The 19,667-nt window shown below is 43.1% G+C and overlaps 1 protein-coding gene across 1 annotated transcript in view; it reads right to left on the bottom strand.

The window, feature by feature from the left end:
• Positions 1 to 18,332, bottom strand: part of Dnajc5b (DnaJ heat shock protein family (Hsp40) member C5 beta) — a 46,224-nt gene extending 27,892 nt beyond the window's left edge. Inside the window, exon 1 of the mRNA XM_041667887.1 lies at positions 18,214 to 18,332. Coding sequence (XP_041523821.1) covers positions 18,214 to 18,332 — 119 coding nt within the window. The remainder of the gene's footprint in view (positions 1 to 18,213) is intronic.
• Between the last annotated feature and the right edge of the window lie 1,335 nt (positions 18,333 to 19,667).

Below are 19,667 nucleotides of genomic sequence, written 5' to 3'. Positions count from 1 at the left end.
CTCGAACTCCTGGTCATCGTGCCTTAGCCCTCTTGTGATTACAGACCCACACTGTCAGGCCCTGCTTCCTCGGGTTTCCCCTTGTTTATAAATGTTCTCTTCCCCTTCACCATACCACTTCCACAAAGCCCCGTTTCCATGGAAAGGTCGCTCTTCACTGTCCATTCCCCCTCCAGCCCACCGCAGCCTGATTTCTATTTTCAGCTCTCTCTCATATTCATGCTCGCTTCTATGACACTTCGGATGCAAACTCGCAGGCTTATTTTTATCCCTCTTGTACTTGACCTTTTGCCATGTTTGATGACTGCTCTTCTCTTCACTAGGCTTCCTAAATGTCTCTTCAATTTTTTCCTGGTCTTGGTTTAGGAGGCTAGAATGGGAAAGTAGGGGCAAGGCGTATGAGGGGCTTTTGCAGCCAAGTTTGGCAAAAGCATTGTGTTTCGTGCCAAGTGGCCAGGGCACTACAGGTGGGTGAAGGAGGAATAAGATGGACCATCAAATAACCCAGATTCCAGGAATCTTGACTTGAGAGAGGACATAACCAAAAAAGTTTGTTCTCATTACCCTAAACCAGATGAGGACTATCTCTCAGAAGGGACCAAGAACAGACTGGCAACCTTTGTGGGTCTATCATTTCTCCTTGATCCTAAGAATTTTCAACATCTATGGCTCGGAGTCATGTGTGAAGCGGTACTGTGTAGGAGACACACACATGCTGGCCCTGACCTTAGGGTTTCTGCTTCTGCAGGTCTGGAGTTTCGCACGGTTGTAAAGTCACACAGTCGATTCAGCTAGGCACCGAAGTCAGAGAACCATTGGTTTTGTAGTTTTGCTATTATCTTATTGGAAATTTAATTTGTTGTGCTTCTGTAGATAAAATTTATTTTCTGATTTATAATTGTAGCATAAAGCTACCAGTCTGACCTGATGTGAGAACTGACGGCTGGTTTACTCTTATAAATGGTGCAATGACATATTCAATCTGAAAGCCAATGGTCCACCCACATTCTCACTTCAAACTTCCACATCGGGCCATGGACTGCTCCTGCCCCTCCACATCCTCCGCACGCAGCTTGCACACTTCTGATGTGACCGCAGTGGTGCAGACACACTTGTGGCTGTCGAGACCCATTTCTGCCTAGTGTATCCCCATAGCCGGGTCCCTGTCCTTACACCTGCATTCTCTCTTCATCTTTGCACGTTTGTTTTTCTGTTCAGCTGTCCACCCTGCTTGTCATTGCCCAGCTCAGAGGATGAACTCCTGCAGGAGAGCCTAGCCTGCACAGAGAAGTAGAGTGTGCCCCGTGGGAGAGTGACACAGGAAACAGGTTCACACACTCGACATTTGTGTGCAGGTGTGAGGCCTGGTGCCCAGCAGTCTCTCTGAGTCTTAATTTTTCTTCATCTGTTTGCGTAATCTTTTTTTTTTTTTTTTTTTTGGTTTTTCGAGACAGGGTTTCCCTGTGGTTTTGGAGCCTGTCCTGGAACTAGCTCTTGTAAACCAGGCTGGTCTCGAACTCACAGAGATCCACCTGCCTCTGCCTCCCGAGTGCTGGGATTAAAGGCGTGCGCCACCACCGCCCGGCTTTGTTTGCGTAATCTTAACCTGCATTTGAGGTGCTTGAGCATTTCTTCTGCGTCTCCAATCTCCCGTCAACTCTTCCTCCTGCCTTTTCACTGGAGTGACTGAATTTTCAATCCCAGAATTTCTGTTTGTGTCCTTTTGTGACTTTTGTTTCTTTATTGACATTCTCTAATTGATGATTCCTTATTCTCACCCTTTCCTTTCATTCTTTAGATACTATTTTTCTTCAACATAAATTTGAATTAGCTAATTTAGAGTTTTTGTTTTGTTGTTATGTTCATGGTCAAGCTTCCTGAGGTATCCTTTCTTTGACTTAAAAAAAGATTAATTTACTCTTAGAAATTTTCATGCATAATATACAATCATTTCAAACATATCCACACCCACTACTTCCCTTGACCTCCCCCCAGGACCCTCCCTTCAACCATCTCTCTTCCCACTTTATGTCCTCTGTTGTTGTTATTTCTTATGATGATGATAATGATGATGACTGTCCCTGAGTTCAACTAGTGTTGACCATGTGCGCATGGTGTGGGAACATGCAGGGGGGCATGGGCAACCTGCAAGTGGCCACATCTCCAAAGAAAACGACTCTTTCTACCTCAGCAGCCATCAGCTGGCAATAGCTCCTGGCTGGGGCTGGAGCTTAAGAACCCTTTCCCCATCCATGCTGACGCGTTGACTGGCTTGACCTCGAGCAAGTCTGTGTGGGCAGCAGCCACGCCATAGCTAGAAGATGGTATTTCACAGCTCTCCTCCTGATCCTCTGGCTTGATCCCAGCCTCCCCCACGCAAAGCCTTACTTCCTTATGTGCATACCTCATTTATTTTGAAAACTCAATGCTTCAAACTGGATATTTGCCGCAACTCAGCAAACCAGATTGTCTCCTTCCTCATGATTTTTGTTGTTGTTACAGTTGTTGGTTAAAGGCACATTTCTGACCTAATTTATAAAGTTTGTATGCACAGGCTTAATAATCAACAAGATTAGATACAGAATTCTTTATATACCTGGCACCAGAAATTTCGCCATCTTCGCAAGCAGTCTTGCGTGTGCTGAGTCACACGTTTGATACCCATCTAGACAACTTTCAACTCCATCTCTCCTTAGTGTGTTTGCACAGAGCTAGAAATCAGTCAGCAGTGAGAGCTCAAGGCCTTCATGGGTCTTCTGTAAATGTGAGCACAACTTCAGGCGTGGGAATAGCTTCCGGTTACTGAGGACCGTGACATGACACAGCTTTCCCGAAACCTTATTCCCTAGTTCATCCCATTCTCTACCATCTTTCCGTGATATTTAGAGATGTTGCCTCCCATTGGCCAGGGATACAATGACAATTAGTTGCCTGCACACGTTTCCACAAGCCATGTCCCCTCCTGGTACTGCTTAGCAGGATTGGGTAGATTCTAGTAAGCCTTCCAGAAAGCCTCTAGACAGATCAACCAAGACCACTCCTTTGCAAATAAGATTCTTTCCCCCCTGATCATATCACTATCATTGATAGTGATAACTGGAATGGCATGCGGTTCCTTCAGAGCTATTGTTGACCCAAGGAACAAGTACAGAATGAGGACAAGGAGAAATGTAATGAAGATTGTTTTCCACTCTAATATTTACCCACGCAGCCAAGCACTGGGAAGTGGAGTGATGCCCTGTAGCTCTGCTCAAAAACAGGACACTAAGGCACACTAAGGTTGGATTGCAGGGCTGAGGTGGTTAGTGGCTCTGTCTCCAAAGTGCTTCCCTGGCAATCAGGAGAATCTACGTACACCCAGAGCTGACCAAGAACAAAAACAAAACCTGGGTCTGTCTGGTGCCCACCAGCAATCCTAGCCCTGAGAGGGGGACTAGGGAAACCCCGGAACTCACACACTAGCTTACTCGGCGTGTCCTAGGTCAGTGGTTTCATCAAAAGAAGTGGACCATGCCTGATAAATGACACTCAAGGTTGTCCTCTGGCCTCCACATGCATCTCTACCCTCACACACAAAACCTCTTAGTTTTGGCAAGAACTCCATTAGTTTCCAGAGTTCACAAAATCGGATCCTGATAATTCTTGACATATTTTCAGTTACTTCCATAAGGAAGCAGGCTATTTCCCTGAACATTCCCATTTACTGATAGTTTTAATAATAAAATGCAGTAAATTATCTAGAAAATAGATCACTGGATGTATAGTTTTATTATTTCCCCCTTTCAAGAATAGCGATACCAGCAGACAGGGCCTGTGTGGTAGGATATGCTATCTTTTGGGAGGCATCGGCTGGGGAATTGTGAGTTCAAGCACAGCTGGGCTCTGCAGAAAGATCCTATCTCTAAAGCAACCATTGAAAACAAACTGACAGACAAAACAAACTTAGGGATCTTGCATAGTTTTCAGTGGGTCAGATCCATCGTCCCCTCAGCTGCTGGTGCCAACCGATTCTTTCCATCTAACTTTGGAACATTTTGCTGGATGCCCACTACATGAGCTCTCACGAAGACAAGAATTGTTTTTTCATAGACTTATTTGCTTATATTTTCACCCTGGCGTTTATAGATCATAAATTCATAGATCATGCAAAAGGCTCCCTTCTAGATCTATTGCTGTAACTATTGCATGTATAACTCATCCCCATAAACACCAAAAGCTACTTAGAATCCAGGGCAAAAATAGATCCTAGGAGGTATGCAGCTATTGCCTGAGTGTGCTGACAGTGGACCCATTTCCCTGTCCTCTTCTGAACCTGAGGCTCTGGCTCACTCTAGATCCCTCTTGTTGCCTTTAAATCGCAGTTTAAGGACCCTTAACTTCGTCCCCAACTTTCCTTCCCAGGCACTGAGCTTTGCTCTTTCCTCTGAGGCTCATCTCTCAGTGGTGCTCTTCAAAACCCTCTGGAATCCTTCTAAATATTCCAACCCAGAGCACAGCAGGTAAAGCAGGGAGTGGGCAGATGGGTCAGCGAGTGAGTATACTGGATATTCAAGTTTGAGGACTTGGGTGCAGTTCCCCCAGCACCCACATAAAAAGCTAGGAATGGTTGTAGGAGACAAGAGGTTCTCTGGGGCATGGCGGCCCCAGCCTAGCTCCCGTTTCATTGATAGACTTTGGAAATAAGACAATGGGTGACAAATCAGGGCACCTGGCATACTCCTCTAACCTGCATGAGCAAGGGTACTCCACATAAACAAGAGAGAGAGGAGGGAGAAGGGAGGAGAGAGAGACAGAGGAAGGAAGGGAGGGAGGGAGAGAGAGGGGAGGGAGAGAGAGAGCTGGAGAGGAGGTGGGACAACCCATGTGCCAGGACCTGCCCCATGGCTCTGAGATATCCACTTAGCCTGCCTTTCTAAACCTTGGTTTGTTCACATCAGCAGGTAGGATAAGAAGACATAAGGAAGGACAAAACAAAATTGTGGACGGAGGTCACGAAGCACAGTGCTTGGTGTACCATGGGCTTTTCATAACGCTCGTCATTTTGATTAATCTTGCTATAGTGATTGAGCATGGCTGTGTGTATCCCTTCTGGTTTTCCTTTGAGTATCCTCAATATGAACTGGTCTTTGATAGATGCTAGAGAGAAAGTCACAGGAAATATAACTGATGGTTACAATTAAATAATGGAAAAAATAAGTAGATTTTTACTATTAAGTCAGGAGTTTTGAAGAGAGTGTATGACAGAGATAGAAATCTGCACTAGAGGTTAGAGACAGCTGAATATAATCTTAATTTTAATACAGCAAAGTGTACGGGGTAGGAATAAGTGATGGCAAACATTTGGTTTTAGTTAATATGAACTCAGCTCATCTCTACTGATTGCCAAAGCCTCTCGTGTTTGGTTTGCCGTCAAGTATGTAGATGCGTAGACCCTCCTTTTAAAGAGCTTACTGTGCAAAAAACAAATTTAGCAAGATACACATTCCATAATGAACAAAATCAGTGAGACCACTACGAGAGGGAACGACGAGACAGAAGGTTCATATTAATGAAAAATTAAATATGCCCCCCAATATTATATAAGGAAGCGCAAGACATGGGATAAATACTGAGGGAGTGGAAAAGCCTTGATTGTAACGATCCAAGTGCTAAGGAAGGACAGGTTGGTGCTCCAAGAAGAGCCAAGAGGATGAGGAAGACGAAGACATGAGGCCACGCAGCCACCCGGAAACCGTCTCCAGCATAGCCTTACATATTTCTTAGTGGAAGGGTTTAGAACTCAGGAAACAAATTAGTGCCTGATAGAGATTAATTTCAATTAATCTTGTGAGCTTGAATCATCGCTCTGCCTTGTAAATATTTGCAATTCTTCTATTAGCTGTGCATTCCCCTGACAGACTCTTTATTCACGGCTGCCTCTCTGCTCACCTGTAATTGCTAATAAAAATGAGCAGAAGCACCACGGGTTGGGCTTGCCACAGGAAGTGCCCAGAAAGAGCAGTATTCTTCCTGCCCCTTGCCAAACCGGCAATTGCCTCATTTTGGTTCACCCAGAAGGCTCACAGCTTCGAAATTGGGATAGTTTTTCCAGAAACTTCCATACGACAGAGAACGAAACAGAAGCCTTGTTTGAATTCCTTGCTGCTTGTGAACACAGATACTCGATGCCCTGTCAACAAGAGGTTAAACTGGTCCCCAAAGTACAGGGGCTTAAGTGATGTGTGAAACCAGTTTCCTTTCGTTTGGCGGTCTTCTGAGGAGCTAAGAAAGAACTAGATCTTCCTGTGATCTCTTAATCCGTGGGTGAAATTTTGATAGCTCTTGTACCAGGTATGCCACAGACACCTAGTGTTTTGCTTTTGCTTTTTTTTTCCACCCCCCACCCTCAAAAACAGAGTTTCTCTGTGTAGTGTTGGAGCCTGTCCTGGAACTCACTCTGTAGACCAGGCTGGCCTTAAACTCAGGGAGATCCACCTGCCTCTGCCTCCCGAGTGCTGGGATTAAAGGCGTGTGCTACCACCGCGTGTTGTGTTTTGAATTTCTTAATCTTATTCTGAATAACCTTGAAAGTATAAACACCCGTGTAAATATAAAGTAACATTTATGCCTGGAAAGGTGTCTCAGCAGTGAAGAGCTGCTGTTTACTGCCCTTGGAGGAGACCAGGTTGGGCTCCCAGCATGAATTTGATGGTTCACTACCACCAACTTAAGTTTCAAGAGATCCAGTGCCCTTTTGCTGAGCGCCACAATCCCCTGCATGCACACAGTACAGATACACACACACACACACACACACACACACACACACACACACAAACTATCGAAACATTTTAAATTAACATTTATGTAACATATAAGATTTTGTTGCTGTTGTTTGAGACAGGGTCTGGAAATTACTATGTAATTTAGGTTGCCCTTGAATTCAAATCCTTCCTAACTCCTGCTGCCAAACAGTAGGACTAGTACAGGTGTGAGCAACTGTATCAACACATTGAGATTCTGGATACTTAAATTTAAGTTCTCTAAACTGACTCGGTGTCCTTTCTTTCATCCCATATTTACTTCTCACTGTGTCCCAAACAGAAGACATGGCCTCTCCTTGTCTGTCTGCCCCATCTACGTGTGCTGGGTTAGTTGATTACTCCTCATCCAGCAAGACGATTAAGTATAGCATTTGAGAAACGGTTCTGAAGAGCCGAAAATAAAAACACAATCAAGGAGAGCGCAGGCAGAGCCACACAATCAAAATATACTTGCTGATCACTTCAGTTTCTCATCTAGCGAATGTTAGCACTGGGATGGGGCTGGGAGCACACTGGGAGAAGCACTGTCTGTCCTTAAGAAAGTTGATGGGGTGGGAGATGCAGAAAAGAAAAAGTGGACCAGGTGCCTGGTGGAACAAGATAGCAAGTGTTGGGGTGTTTAGGAAGAGCTCTGCCTTACAGGAAAGGAGACCTGCTGGGCACCTCAGAGCCATTCAGGAGTGGTCTAGTCTGCTGTGTCTCTCTTTCCTTCTTCTTTTTGTTTTTTCTTTCTTTCTCTAACTTCTTCCATTGAGTTCTAACTTTTTTTTGCTTGGTAATTCCTTAAAATAAATTCAAGAAGCTCATTATTTTTAATTTAGTATAAAAAGGTGAAAGTTAAACATGCAAAGACTATGACTTTCGCAATACTATAAGCACTAGCATGCTAAAATAAAATAGCTGTAATATATAGTTATTTGTTTGTTTGGTTTGGTTTGGGGGTTCAAACTGGAATGCTGCGCTTACTAGGTAAGTACTCCACCATGGAGTTATAGCCTTAGCAACTGTAGCACTCTTTTAAAGATTATGTGTGAGTGTTTTGCCTGCATGTATGTATCTGTACCACATGCAGGCCCGGTATCCATGGAAATCAGAAGAGAGTGTCAGATACTCTGGAACTGGAGTTGTGGGTCATTGTAAGCCACTATGTGGCTGTGGGAACTGAACCTGGGATCCTCTGCAAGAGTAGCTAGTGTTCTCAGCCTCTGAACCATCCTTACCAGTCCCCAACCTTTTAATGTACTCAGTGGAATCTAAACATTTGAAAATACGATAGCATGTATGCTCCTAGGAGAGTCCCCTTGCACCCTGTCCTGGCAGAGCCTGATGATGCTGTTCAATAGGTCCATATCTGACTCTCTCTCAGACCTGGTGAAACACTTAGCATTTAGCATCTTATTGGATTCTCAGGAGCCATCCCAAATTAGTCAAAAAATGAGGCTGAGAAAAAGAGTTTAAGTCCTGGCTTCTGTAGCTTTATACTTTGTACTCTTAGCCACTACTTTACACTTAGAAGACTTTAGTGTGAAAATCCGTGCAGGACATTTGGAAGAGCATAGGCATTTGCCAGGTTATGCCTAGCACTCCCGCTTCCTGCCACGCCTGGCTTTGCTCCACGGTGATTGGCATCTCTTATACTGCACGTCTCCCTTGTTTATTACTGAGCTGTCCCAGAATTCAGGCTGCATGAGGCAAGTATTGGATTCATCCGGTTTACTGCTGTTTTCTCAGTATCTTGACCAGAGTCCAGCATGTAGTTGGTGTTCAGTGAGTGCTCGTTGGATAATGAACAAAACTTGCTTGTGGGCAGCTGTTGCTCTTGTCAGAGACTCTAGACTGACTCCTGACTTCTGAGTGCTCCGTTGGCTCTCCTATTTGTGAGGTACAGAACCACAGTCCAATAGCTTTGGAGTTAGGATGCTTACATGCTAATTGTTGTCAATGAAAAGAAGGACTCTCATCTCAAAAAGCAATGCATTTTGAGTATCAGTAATGCAGCATTAATGTGATAAATTTGGCAGGTTTACCCAGTTCAAACTATTTTAGTTAGTCTTACTGCAGAACTATGGGTGGATGACATCTTTGAATCATTGCATATATTTTCGTCACTCACTGCTGGAAATCTGACATATCAGGTCATGTTTGGAAAGTCAGGGCAGTGGCCTTTGAGAAAGAAATCTAAGTCAACACCAGGGCTCCCTTCAAATGAGTACATGGAGAATCAGCGGGACAGCCTTGAAGACGCCCGTCAGAGTGAGCACGGCCTGGGACTGAAATCGTCTGGAAAGAATCCATCTAAAAGAAAGAACAAGGCATGATGACTTTGACCTAGGAGCACAGGTTCATATGTCAGAGAGGACTGGGATTCTGGACAGAACAGCCCAGCTCCTAGTCTCTGGCTCATCCTTGAGAACCCATCTAGGTCCTCTGGAAAAGGAGCACGGACACTTAGGGAGCTCAACAGGACATAAGAGAAGGGGAGGAAGTCAGTCCCTATACTCAGCTCCATACGTCCCGGTGTCACAGGCCACCACCAGGGATTAGTGACTCAGGTCTCAATATTAGGTTAGACTTCTGGGCCAGACGTCAACGGAGGACCTGAAGCCCCGGGAGCTGTCAGGAAGCAACACCACTGCCTGCCGTGCATGGGTGATGCATACAGATGTGGGGCAGCTGTGTCCAGCTGACAGTGGAGCTGCGGTGGCAGACCAGAGCCGGGGTCAGATGTGACAGTGGCCACAGACACACCCACGGAACCACTGACAAAGTGGTGTCGCTGGCAGGGTGGAAACTTGGCTGGAGGATACCACTGATGGGAATGACCTGGTTCTTTGGTTCCGTACACTTTCTCAGAAGGGACCACCAAGAATAACTTAGGTGGTAGAAGCTGCACCTCAGGTCCTTGAGTTAGTTGAGATGGTCTCTTCAAAATCCCTGAGTTCCTCATTTCAAGTCCCTGTTAAATACCCAGCTGTCTAGCCACCCCACATTTTACTAACATCTCTCCACTTTCACTAGCTTCATTCAGGAACTTCCGAAGAACTCTCTTGACTCAGGGAAACTAAGTTGAGAAGGCAAAACAAGCTAAAGTTAGAACAAATGAGGGGAAGATAGATTATCTTTGACATTCCGGGGGTACCACCATTTGAATAGAGCCTCCTTCCAACAATACATTAAGTAGCAGGTAGGACATCTATGCAGTGGAATAAGATCGTGCTCATCTCCTGCAAACACTGGTAAGGATGAAACGATTTTGCCCCTTAGTAAAAAGATTGAATTGGATTAAATGACCTTTGGAATTATAAAAGTTCGCAGAGCTTTTAAATAAAGACAGTTTATTCCTTACCGAGGATGACAAAAGAGACACCACGGGTTTTATTTCCTGTGACATGTCACTTCAGATACAGACTGAACATTCACCTTGTGCTAGCGGGATGAATGGACTCTGAGCAGCCGCACCAAATGGCGGGCTAATTTTAGCCTGGGAAGGATGGTGGCGACATTCGCTCAGTCACAATGGGACCTGGTGCTGCCATTGTGCGTTTACACAAAAGGGCTTCGCTTACTTTGAAGAAAATGGTCTCATTTCTTTCCACAAAATCTCGGCAAGGCAAGAGCTTAAGTGACTGACAGAGGGACCCGGTAAAAGCCTTCCTCTTGCCACCTTCTCACCTGCCTTTGAGGTTGTAGGGAACTATACGAGGTCAGCTGCTAAACGAAGGACTGAATTTCAGAAATTAAAAGGAAAAGACGTTTTACAGACCTGAGAAGGATTTTTCCACAGGTATGGGAGAGACTATGAAGGTCTTCGAAGCAGCTACTTGTAATTCTCTAAAGGAATAATGGACCAATGTGTCAAGATTTTCCCTTCCTAATTTTGTGCACCTCTCTTAGGGGACATTTCTCCTTCTTCTCTCCACAGAATGAGATCCCGTGTTCTTGTTTATTGGCAGCCTGGTTTATGACAGAGGGGAGGCTTTAACTTCAGATCCCTAACCAGAAACAACCAGGACTGAATAAGCAAGTGGTTTATCTGGCTTCTTTGAATCCTCGTTCTGGGGATTTGGGATCAGAACACACAATAACTAGGAAGAAAATGGAAATGAAGATTTTTTATTTCTTCCACCCCTCCCTCACTTTCTGGGGCAATAGGGTTCCCTTTATGAGAAGCTCAAATGCTGTTTTACAGCACGCCTTGAAGGGTACTACCCAATTAGTTGACTTTTTCTGATGTAGTGGGCAATTACCTGACAGACAGCAATGGAAGGAAGCGGAAGTTTAGTTTGGCTCCCAACGTGGTAGAAAACAGTCCACCGAGGCAGGCTAAGCATGGTGGTCAGAGTATGAGGTGGCTGGTTACATTGTATTTGAACCCAGGAAGCAATGAGTGAACAGGAAGTAGGGTCAGACTACATAATCTTGAGGCTCACCTCCAATGACCCACTTCCTCCACCCAAGTTCCACCTCCTAAAAGCTCTACAACCTTCCAAGACAGAGCCAATAGCTAAGTACTAACTTTTCACACCAAGAAACATGGGGCACATGTCACACTAAAACCACAACTGTCACAGAAAACAGGTGAGGTCACAGGACATCTGCATCATGGCAGTTTAAAAAAAAAAGACTAAGCCTTTTTGAGTTGATCATTGCTGAGCTGTTTTGTTAAAATGTAATGAATGAAATGGGATGGATAGTATATCTGAATTTGTTTATGAAAAGAGATCTGTACAACTGGCTACTGACATGCATCTTATGTTAAGGATTAAGTCTGGTATTTTTTCTTCCTTTGTATTGTTTCTGTTTCCTATTTCTTCTCCCATTTTCTACTTTTTGTCTCTCTGTGGTCTATCTGACCATCTTTTAGGATTACATGTTTATCATTTGCAGTGTTATTACAGTTTTCTCGGCAGTCTGGGGTGGAGTCTCAGCCTGTGACTAGATTGGTCTCAGTGTTTCCTGATTTTGGTAAAGCATATACATCTCACTGCCACTCAGGATCAACGAGTGTCACGGGGTGGGGTAACTTTTGACCCAGTCGTTCATAATTTAGGAATCTCATGGGGATGGTAGTCTTATTTTAGCCAGATTTCAACTTTCTCCATTTCTTCTTGATGGTATGACAATTCCTTTTGTTATTTCCAGTATTTTGAAAAACTTCTTGAAGTAATTCTTTTTAAATTTTGTGTGTGTGCTTGTGTATGTGGCATGTATTGTGTGTGAGTGTTCATGTGTGTATGGGTGTGTACAAGTTTATGAAGTTCTCTAAGAGTAGATCTACTAGTGACAAGTTCGTCCAGATGTCTTTTGCCTGAGATTCAGCCCTCAATTCCTCAAACACTCCTTCAGTCCATCCTTTCTCTTCTCTCCACCCGAGACTCCTCTTACTGAGCCACAGATCCCTAAAACTTGGTTGTTTTCAATTCATTTCTCTCGGTTGTTCCCCCTGGGTAAATGTTACTGCTCCATCCTCAAATCCAGGGCTTCTGTTCTGAGTCTTTCTCACTGTTGCCCAGCTCGACCCATTAGCAATGTTTCTGTCACTTCTCAGTTGTATGAATTCATCTGTAGCTCGTGGCTAAGTCCTTCTGCACAGCCTTATGGCTTTAGGTATCTGTCTCCTGTCAGGATGGGAGTCAGGAGAAGACCTTTCTCATTCAAGTTATGACTTTCTTAATTCTTTTTATGATAGGTGATTTAAATCATATCTGGATATTGTGACTGTAACTTTAGGAGAATTTGGGTTCCATAACTTGCTTAGATTCAACATGTAGGTCTCAGTTTACCTTTGCAGATGATTCCAACAAGAATCTAATTTTTAGAGCCTTTATGGTGCTATTTTGATTTACTAGTTTGTCTCTAATAAGCCTTTCTTCTTTTAAATTTTTATTATTTTAGTGCATGGGTGTATATATATGTTTATGTATATGTATGTACCTGTATGTCTGTGTACAAGATGTATGCCTGGCACGGGGCTGAGGCCAGAAGAGAGCGCTGGATCCCCTGGAACTAGAGTTACAGACAGTTGTGAGTGCCCACGTGACCTCTGGAAACCGAACCTAGGTCTTCTGAAAGAGTAGGCAATGCTCGTAACTGCTGAGTCATCTCTCCGGCCTCCCATGAGCCTTTTGGCATCCTTCTTTATAGTACGTGGGAAGCTGAGAGGAGTGGCTTCCTTTAAGCTGATGCTTTTAGGTGGGAGAAGGGAACCTCTTCTGACAAAAGTGCTCTTGTCTTGCTTCCTCCTAATTCCACTTGTCCTCTGTCAAGTGGAGTCTTCAGTGGAAGAAGGAGTCTCAGGCTCCAGACCTGAAAGTGCTTCCCTAGCCTTATGTCAAGGGACTTTTAATCGACAATCTTTCTATCTAGCAAGGGCTTGGCTCAGGTTATTGGGTGAAGTGTTCAGGTGGGGGAAAGATTAAGGTCACCTGGGTTTATTCTGCTGGAAGAAGAGGTGGGAACTCAGAAAACACCCTGTCTAGGTTATTTTCTGGTGGGCAAGGAGTGGAAGAGTCATAGGATGCTCTGTGGCTGTGCTATTCCCTTGTTCCTGAGGTCAGCAGCCAGTTCACCCCTTCTAGCTGTCAGGGTTCTCTTTAGTTGTCTCTTGTATCAGTCTCAAGAATCGCCACCAAGAGTATCAGGAAGGGCAGGAAGAGGTAATCCTGCTCCATTTTGCCCAGTCTGGAAGCTCTATGTGCTCACATAGTCATGATGTCTCCTTAGAAAGGTGTGCAAGGAATTAATAATATTGTTTCCCCTGAGGAGATAACCTGGAATGTGTATGCTTTTATTTTAACTCAGTGGATATATTAATATCTATTCAAAAATAAGAATAAAGGTAAAAGAAGAAACTCCCTAGCTTATTTTGTTCTCAAGAGGGCAACCAAAGATTATACTGGAGGTCAAGCAGCATATGGATCAACAGTTGGTAATTTTATTACATTTCACTGGCCTTTAATTTCCCTGTGTTGTCACCGCTTCAACCCACATCTCTGAATATAAGAATAATACTCTCAGTGGATTTGCAGCCTGCTCCTACATTTTGAATAGCTTGCAGAATACAAATGTCTAATTTAGATAGAAGTAGACGCTCCGGGCAGCATGCTAGTACCCTAATCAGCTGAAAAATAATATTTGTTTGACATTAAAACCAAATTAATGGCAAGACACTGATTACATGAAAAGGCTTTATGCTGTGATTACTAAGCTTGCAAGCATCTCGGCATAATTAATGCCTTAATGAAAATAGGACCTGAAATCTCAGCTTCCAAAATTAATAAAGGCAATTAAAAGTCACATTTGTAAATTGAGCTTTAAGAATGGAAAGGAAGTTTGATGTAGCTTCTTAACTCCTCATTTGTGTGGTTATTAAACCTAAAATGCAATTGCTCTGATTTCCGACCCCAGCATCTCACAAACCAGAGATCTGGTGACGTTCCAATAATGCCATTCATCGGCTGTGGGCTGTGCCACTGCACGGCACACGTCTGAAGCTCCGGTGCCAAACCAAACAGTAAAGACGTCCCTGTCCCTAGCACACCAAGAAAAATATGCTTTAGAAGATCTGCATTGGTCTTAGTCTTCCATCTTCATAAAACTGGATCCAAATAGCCGTCTGAAGGACCATCACTACGTAAGCTCCCATAGTGCACCACGTGGTGAAGCTCAAGGCCAAAGGAGGCCTCATTAGTGGTGAAATTGGAGAAGTCAATAAATATTGGTGGGCTAGTGATTTGGTAAAACCAAGTCTGGAATGCTGTCTCGTTCCTCATACCAAAATAAGGCCTGAAGGATCAAAGATTTAATGTCAGAGCAAAGCCGTAAACGTGCTAAAGGGACAAAGGAGCTGATATTTTTAATTTTCTAAATTTTTCATTAAGAATTTTAGTGCCCATTTAGGCACCCTCTGCACTATTGCTTAGAGTCTTAGCTGGGGTCATCCTTGTGGATTCCTGGGAATTTCCCTAGTGCTGTTTCTCCAGAGCCCCATAATGACTCCCTCAATCAGGATATCTCTTTCCTTTCACCCCCTCACTGTCCTTCCCCTATTCCCTCTCATGTTCTCCTCCTCCCTTCCTCTTCCCCTTTTACCTTCCCTTCTACCCACTCTCCTGATTTTCTCAGGCGTTGTTGTTGTTGTTGGGGCCAGCCATGATAAACTAAGTATGGACAGGAAGTTATTTATTTCCAACCATTATCACCTGCCAGAGTAGAACTTGGCTTTCAATAAATTTAATAAGAGGCCTGAGTCTCAGTAGTTTACCCTGAAGCAATACCTGGTAGCAGGAAAGAACCACAAGCTGAGATTACCCGACCCCTACCCAAGAACAGACCATTCAAAGGGAATACCTAACATTCCAAACACTGTAGATAGGATCACCTGCCAGCGCACCTCACCAGGACACCCCTAGACAAATGTCAGCCAATCAGGGGTCCTGAACTTCAGAGACCCCCTCACCCCCAACTTTACTACTATAAAAACCCAATTCTAATTGAGCTCGGGACTCTCCAGTTATTCCAATATGTTGGACATGGAGAGACTGAGTTTGCAAACTTGATTAAAATAAAGGCTCTTCGCTTTTACATACGGGACTTAGTTTCCTTGTAGGCTATTGTGGGAACTTCACAGATTTGGGCATAAAATTTGTATATTTCCCCTTCCCAGGGTGATCCATGTAAATTTCTTAGTGTTTTCCTTGTTACCTAACTTCTCTGGGGTTGTGAACTATAGGCTGGTTATCCTTTGCTTTGTGTCTAATACCTACTTATGAGTGAGTACATACCATGTTTGTAGATCTTGGTCTGGGTTACCTCACTCGGGATGTTTTTTTTTTTCTAGTCCCATTCATTTGCATGCAAATTTTAAGATGTCATTGTTTTTTAATGCTGAGTAGTACTCCATTGTGTAAATGTACCACATTTTCTTTATCCATTCTTCAGATGAGGGGTATTTAGGTTGTTTCCAGGTTCTGGCTGTTACAAGCAATGCTGCTATGAACACAGTTGAGCAAATGTCCTTGTGTTACGAGTGTACATCCTTTAGGTATATGCCCCAGATTGGTATTGTTGGGTCCTGAGGTAGACTGATTGCCAATTTTCTGAAAAACCGCCATACTGATTTCCAAAGAGGCTGTTCAAGTTTGCACTCCCACCAGCAATAGAGAAATGTTCCCCTTACTCTACATCATCTCCAGCATATGTTACCATATGGTGGTTTTTGTTTTTTAGTTTTTTTTGTTTTGTTTTGTTTTTGTTTTTGTTTGATTTTTTTGAGATGGGATTTCTCAGTAGCTATGCAGCCAGTCCTGGAACTCACTCTGTAGACCAGGCTGACCTCAGATTCACAGAGATCATTGGTGTTCTTGAGCTTAGCCATTCTGACAGCTGTAAGATGGTATCTCAGAGTCATTTTGATTTGCATTTCCCTGATGGCTAAGGATGTTGAGCATTTGCTTAAGTGTCTCTTGGCCATTTGCAATTCTTCTGTTGAGAAGTCTCTGTTTAGATTTGTACCCCGTTTTTTAATTGGCTTATTTGGTAATTTATGTCTAGTTTCTTGAGTTCTTTATATATTTTGGAGATCAGTTCAAGATCTTTCCCATTCAGTAGGCTGTCGTTTTGTCTTATTGACTGTGTCCTTTTCCTTACAGAAGCTTCTCAGTTTCAGAAGGCCCCGTTTATTAATTGTTGCTCTCAGTGTCTGTGCTACTAGGGTTATATTTAGGAAGTGGTCTCCTGTGCCCATGCATTCAAGGCTACTTCCTACTTTCTCTTCAGTGAGGTTCAGCATGACTGGATTTATGTTGAGGTCTTTGATCCATTTGGACTTAAGTTTTGTGCTTGGGGATAGATATGGATCTATTTGCATTTTTTACATGTTGCCATCCAGTTATGCCAGCACAATTTGTTAAAGATGCTTAGATGCTTTTTTTAACCCATTGTATAATTTTAGCTCATCAAAAATCATTGTTCATAGGTGTGTGGATCAATACCAGGGTCTTTAATTCAATTCCATTGGTCAACCTGTTTGTTTTTATGTCAATACCAAGCTGTTTTCATTACTGTAGCTCTATAATAGAATTTGATGTCAGGGATGGTAATGCCTCCGGAAGTTCCTTTATTGTACAGGACATGAAGTTAAGTATTGTTCTTTCAAGGTCTGTGAAAAATTGTGTGGGATTTTGATGGGGATTGCGTTGAATCTGTAGATTGATTTTAGTAGGACTGCCATTTTTACTATGTTGATCCTACCTATCCAAGAACATGGGCAATCTTTCCATTTTCTGGAAAAAAAATTTTTTTTTCAGAGACTTAAAGTTCTTTTCGTACGGTTCTTTCACTTCTTTGGTTAGTGTCACCCAAAGATATTTTATGTTAATTGTGGGAGAGCTGATATTTTTGAAATATTCAAGAGAGGCTTTTTAGCCAAGACAAGTATGACAAAGACATAACAAATTACTAATAATTTGTCTATTTCAAATTGTTTAAATTCCATAAAAACCAGTCCAAGGTAAAACCAAGAAGACATTAATTAAAATGATCACATTTTGCTTCATTTTTGTCTTATAAGAGAATAAATTTATTCCTCAATTAGAAAACAACAGGAAATAAATATTGTGACTTATATACAAGATGTTAAACATAGAGGGAAACTAAAAGAACTTCCTCCTAAATAATAGCTTACAAAATGACTAGAGAAGTTGGGAATACCTGTAGGTAACAGGCATGAAAACAGGATATTTAATAACACCAAGACGTTTTCATTACACGAATTAGGAGGAAGAAAGATGAGTGGAAACTGTAGACAAGTTCAATTTCATCTTTTACTGTCTTATCTAGACAGGAAGGAATGAAGGAAACAAACTCTCCATGAAAATTATTTTAAGGTAAAATTATAGGTGCACATTATCTTCATTTTTGATAGTTTAAAATCAGTGATTTTATACTTCATATGTATTTTTATTTTTTAGAACTTTGAGTAAAATGATATTTCAGTTTTTTCCCTACAGTAGCTATTAGAGACAAGTCAGCTATGAAAATGTCAACACTAAAGGCCTCAACAGTGTAAGTGACAGTATAGCATTTGTGACAAGCCTTTCTACCAGATGTAGTGACGTCATGTCACAGGGTTTAACCTTAGATGCCCTTCCTTCTTCCATGATGACATACTCCCCCAGGCTAGAGTCTAACTATGCTTTCCTCAGACTGGCCATCACACAGTGTTCTTTCAACAATCACTGCTTTGCCTGTCTATAATGAGCTGTTGATGTTACACAACAGGAAACATGAGTCTGAAATTCAGACACTGGGCCTTGGCAAGAAGCTCATGTCTTTAATTTGGTACAACTTGCCAGTCACCAGAAACTACCAACAGTAGCACAGGACCTTTCCCCATTGAACTTCCATATACCTGTAGCTTTTCTTAATTTCTTCACATGAAGCTCCCTTCTGCAGACCAAGAACTTCATACAGAGTGTTTCCTGTTGTTGACATAGTCCGCTGTCTTTGGTCGGGTATGTTATACGCCATTTCTCAAGCTGCAAAACCAAAGAAAGAACAGAGTCATGAAGGTTACGCTTTGTGGATCCTGCTCCCTGCAAGGGAAGAAAGTGCATTTTTCACACTTGGTAAAATAACAGTCCGAAGTGCCTTTGTGTGCTAAGTACAATATGAGGGGAGAAAATGTTGAGAGCCAAAAGCGTTTTCTAGTCGAAGACTGCAGGAAGTCACACAAATGGGAGAGGGGCTTTCCACGGCTATTCCGGAAGGGTTGAGAATCGACTCTCATAGGTTGAAATGTGCTGTCTTCTGTTTGTGTAAAACTTGTGTAGCTTTTACTTTTGTACACTTTCCAAATCTAGCTAGTCATGGGTAAAAATTGATTAAGCCATGTGATTCTGTCTCTACTGGTTGGTAAGATAAACATGCCTGAGGGCCAACCTGGTAACTTGAGTTTGGTGAGAGAACCCATTCCAAACTCCACACATGCACATATATGTGTGTTCTTGTACACACACACACACACACACACACACACACACACACACACACACGCATGCACAAAGTAAGTAAATAAATCAGTTAAAAATATTCTAAAACAAATTGCTAAGAGATCAGAAAGGTGGTGAACAGGACTTCCTGAAAGGAGCTGTGACTCAGCAACACCCTGCCCCCCACCCCCACCTCCACAGCTCCAGTACAATGGCCCTGCTACGTGGAGTGGGGAGGCAGAAATTTCATCTAAGGCCAAGTACAGTAGCTCTAATGAGAAGAGGCTGACAATCCCACCCACAGTCAAGCCCACAGTTCTCAAAAAACTCAGAGCCAGTTCCTATTTTTCCATGAGACTGAATGACTTCCTCTACTGGGTCAAGTCAGCAGTGGCGGGGGATTTCATTGTGTGCTCCATCCTTTGGCTCAAAGGTCTATGGTTAGACACAATTTTGAAGTTTAAAATTGAGCTACCCTGAGGGTCTGAAAACAGGGATGATCACATCAGAGAGCCTGAAGTCAACCATACAGCCCCAACATGAAGACAGATCCAGAAGGCAGCTTCAGAAAGCAGAAGGCCACACACTAAGACGCAGGTGGCAGGAGGCTTGCGTCAGGAAGTGACGTGCACAAGGGGATGCAGTGCCCTCCTTAGTGTTGAGGAGCCAACCTCCTCATTTGAGAACTTTGAGGTCTGATAAACACAAGTCTGAAGCCAACAGTGGGTCAACACCCAGGGATAGATCAACCTATCTGTCATGAGGTTCACTTATGTAGAAATAGAACTCTGCAACTCCAGGGGACTACCCGACATCTACAGCCCCATCTCTCTAGCAGGAAAGATAGGGACAGGCCCACCTGTATATAACTCAA

This window comes from Microtus oregoni, unplaced genomic scaffold (genome assembly GCF_018167655.1).
Source record: "Microtus oregoni isolate MIOR12 unplaced genomic scaffold, Mior012 000017F_ref0000208, whole genome shotgun sequence".
NCBI lineage: Eukaryota > Metazoa > Chordata > Mammalia > Rodentia > Cricetidae > Microtus > Microtus oregoni.
This window is presented reverse-complemented; position numbering and strand designations above follow the sequence as displayed.